Genomic DNA, 1,256 nt, shown 5'->3' with positions numbered 1-1,256 from the left:
TTCATGCTGCTGCTGCTGCTGCTGCTGCTTTGCTGCTGCTGCTGCTGCTAATGCTAGCAGTATTGCTGCTGTGTTGGGGTGTATCTGCAGCGAAGGCCTTGCTGCAGCAGGTCTGAGGAGCAGCCAGCTGGAGCGCTATTTGCTGCTGTGCGTCTGCATAACAAAACAACTTGCTGCTGCTCTTGCTGCTGCTGCTGCTGCAGCAGCAGCAGCAGCAGCAGCAGCAGCAGAAGCAGCAACTGCATGCGCACTCTAGTTTCCCCCACAACAACAGCCACTCTTGCTGCAGCAAGAGCCTATTTAGCGATTTCAGTTTTAGGGTTTAGGGTTCAGGGTTTAGGGTTTGTTGCCGCGGTGCTGCTGCCGCAGTTACTAGGGTTTAGGGTTTAGGGTTTAGGGTTTAGGGTTTGTGGTGCGTTGCTGCTGCTGCAGCTGGCTGTGCCCTTCCTTATCAAAATCCCTTTCTATAGAAGCCGATCCTTTTGCACGTGAATTCGCCCCCCGCATCCAGCAGCAGCAGCAGCAGCAGGCCAGCAGCAGCAGCAGCAGCAGCAGCAGCAGCAGCAGCAGCAGCAGCAGCAGCAGCAGCAGCAGCAGCAGGTGCAGCAGCAGCAGCAGCAGCAGCAGCAGGAGCCGCTGGTATCTCTTAGCGCCCAGCAGCTGCTCTCGATCCTCAAGTGGATGGCCCCGCTCCGTGCGGCAGCATATCAGCAGCAACAGCAGCAACAGCAGCAGCAGCAGCAGCAGCAGGAGCAGGTGCTCCCTGTAAGTACCTGCGCGTCTGAGGCAGCAGCAGCAGCAGAAGCAGCAACAGCAACAGCTACAGCAGCAGCAGCAGCAGCAAAGGATGAATCGTTGGCTCTGCAACCAACTGTTTGGTTGTCTGCCTGGAGGCTGCTGCTGCTGCAGCTGCTGCAGCACCTTCCGCTGCTGCTGCTGCAGCAACGCCTCGCGCTGCTGCAAGCAGCAGCAGCAGCAGCAGATGATATCGCCCAGCGCATTGCACTGCCGTAGGTCCCCTAACCCTAAACCCTAAACCCTAAACCCTCTGTCTCCTCTTATTGAGGGTTTATGATCGAGGGTTTAGGGATTTATATTGAGGCTTGTCTCTAAAGGGTTTAGGGTTTAGGGTTTAGGGTTGGGGGTTTAGGGTTTAGGGCCTGGGGTTTAGGGTTTAGGGTTTTGAGTCTACGATCTAGGGTTTAGGGTGCGCGGCCTAGGGTTTAGGGTTTAGGGTTTAGGGTTTAGGGTTTTGG

At 56.2% G+C, this 1,256-nt stretch overlaps 1 protein-coding gene across 1 annotated transcript in view; it reads left to right on the top strand.

The window, feature by feature from the left end:
• Window positions 1–243: 243 nt before the first annotated feature.
• The window catches only part of EMH_0047180 (uncharacterized protein), a gene marked incomplete at both ends in the record, with an annotated part of 5,387 nt that continues 4,374 nt past the window's right edge, over window positions 244–1,256 (top strand). Inside the window, 2 exons of the mRNA XM_013496256.1 lie at window positions 244–334; window positions 512–1,010. Of these exons, the coding sequence (XP_013351710.1) occupies window positions 244–334; window positions 512–1,010 (590 nt within the window). The remainder of the gene's footprint in view (window positions 335–511; window positions 1,011–1,256) is intronic.

The sequence above is a fragment of the Eimeria mitis genome, genomic scaffold (genome assembly GCF_000499745.2).
Source record: "Eimeria mitis Houghton genomic scaffold, Emh_scaff2002, whole genome shotgun sequence".
Lineage (NCBI taxonomy): Eukaryota > Apicomplexa > Conoidasida > Eucoccidiorida > Eimeriidae > Eimeria > Eimeria mitis.
This window is presented reverse-complemented; position numbering and strand designations above follow the sequence as displayed.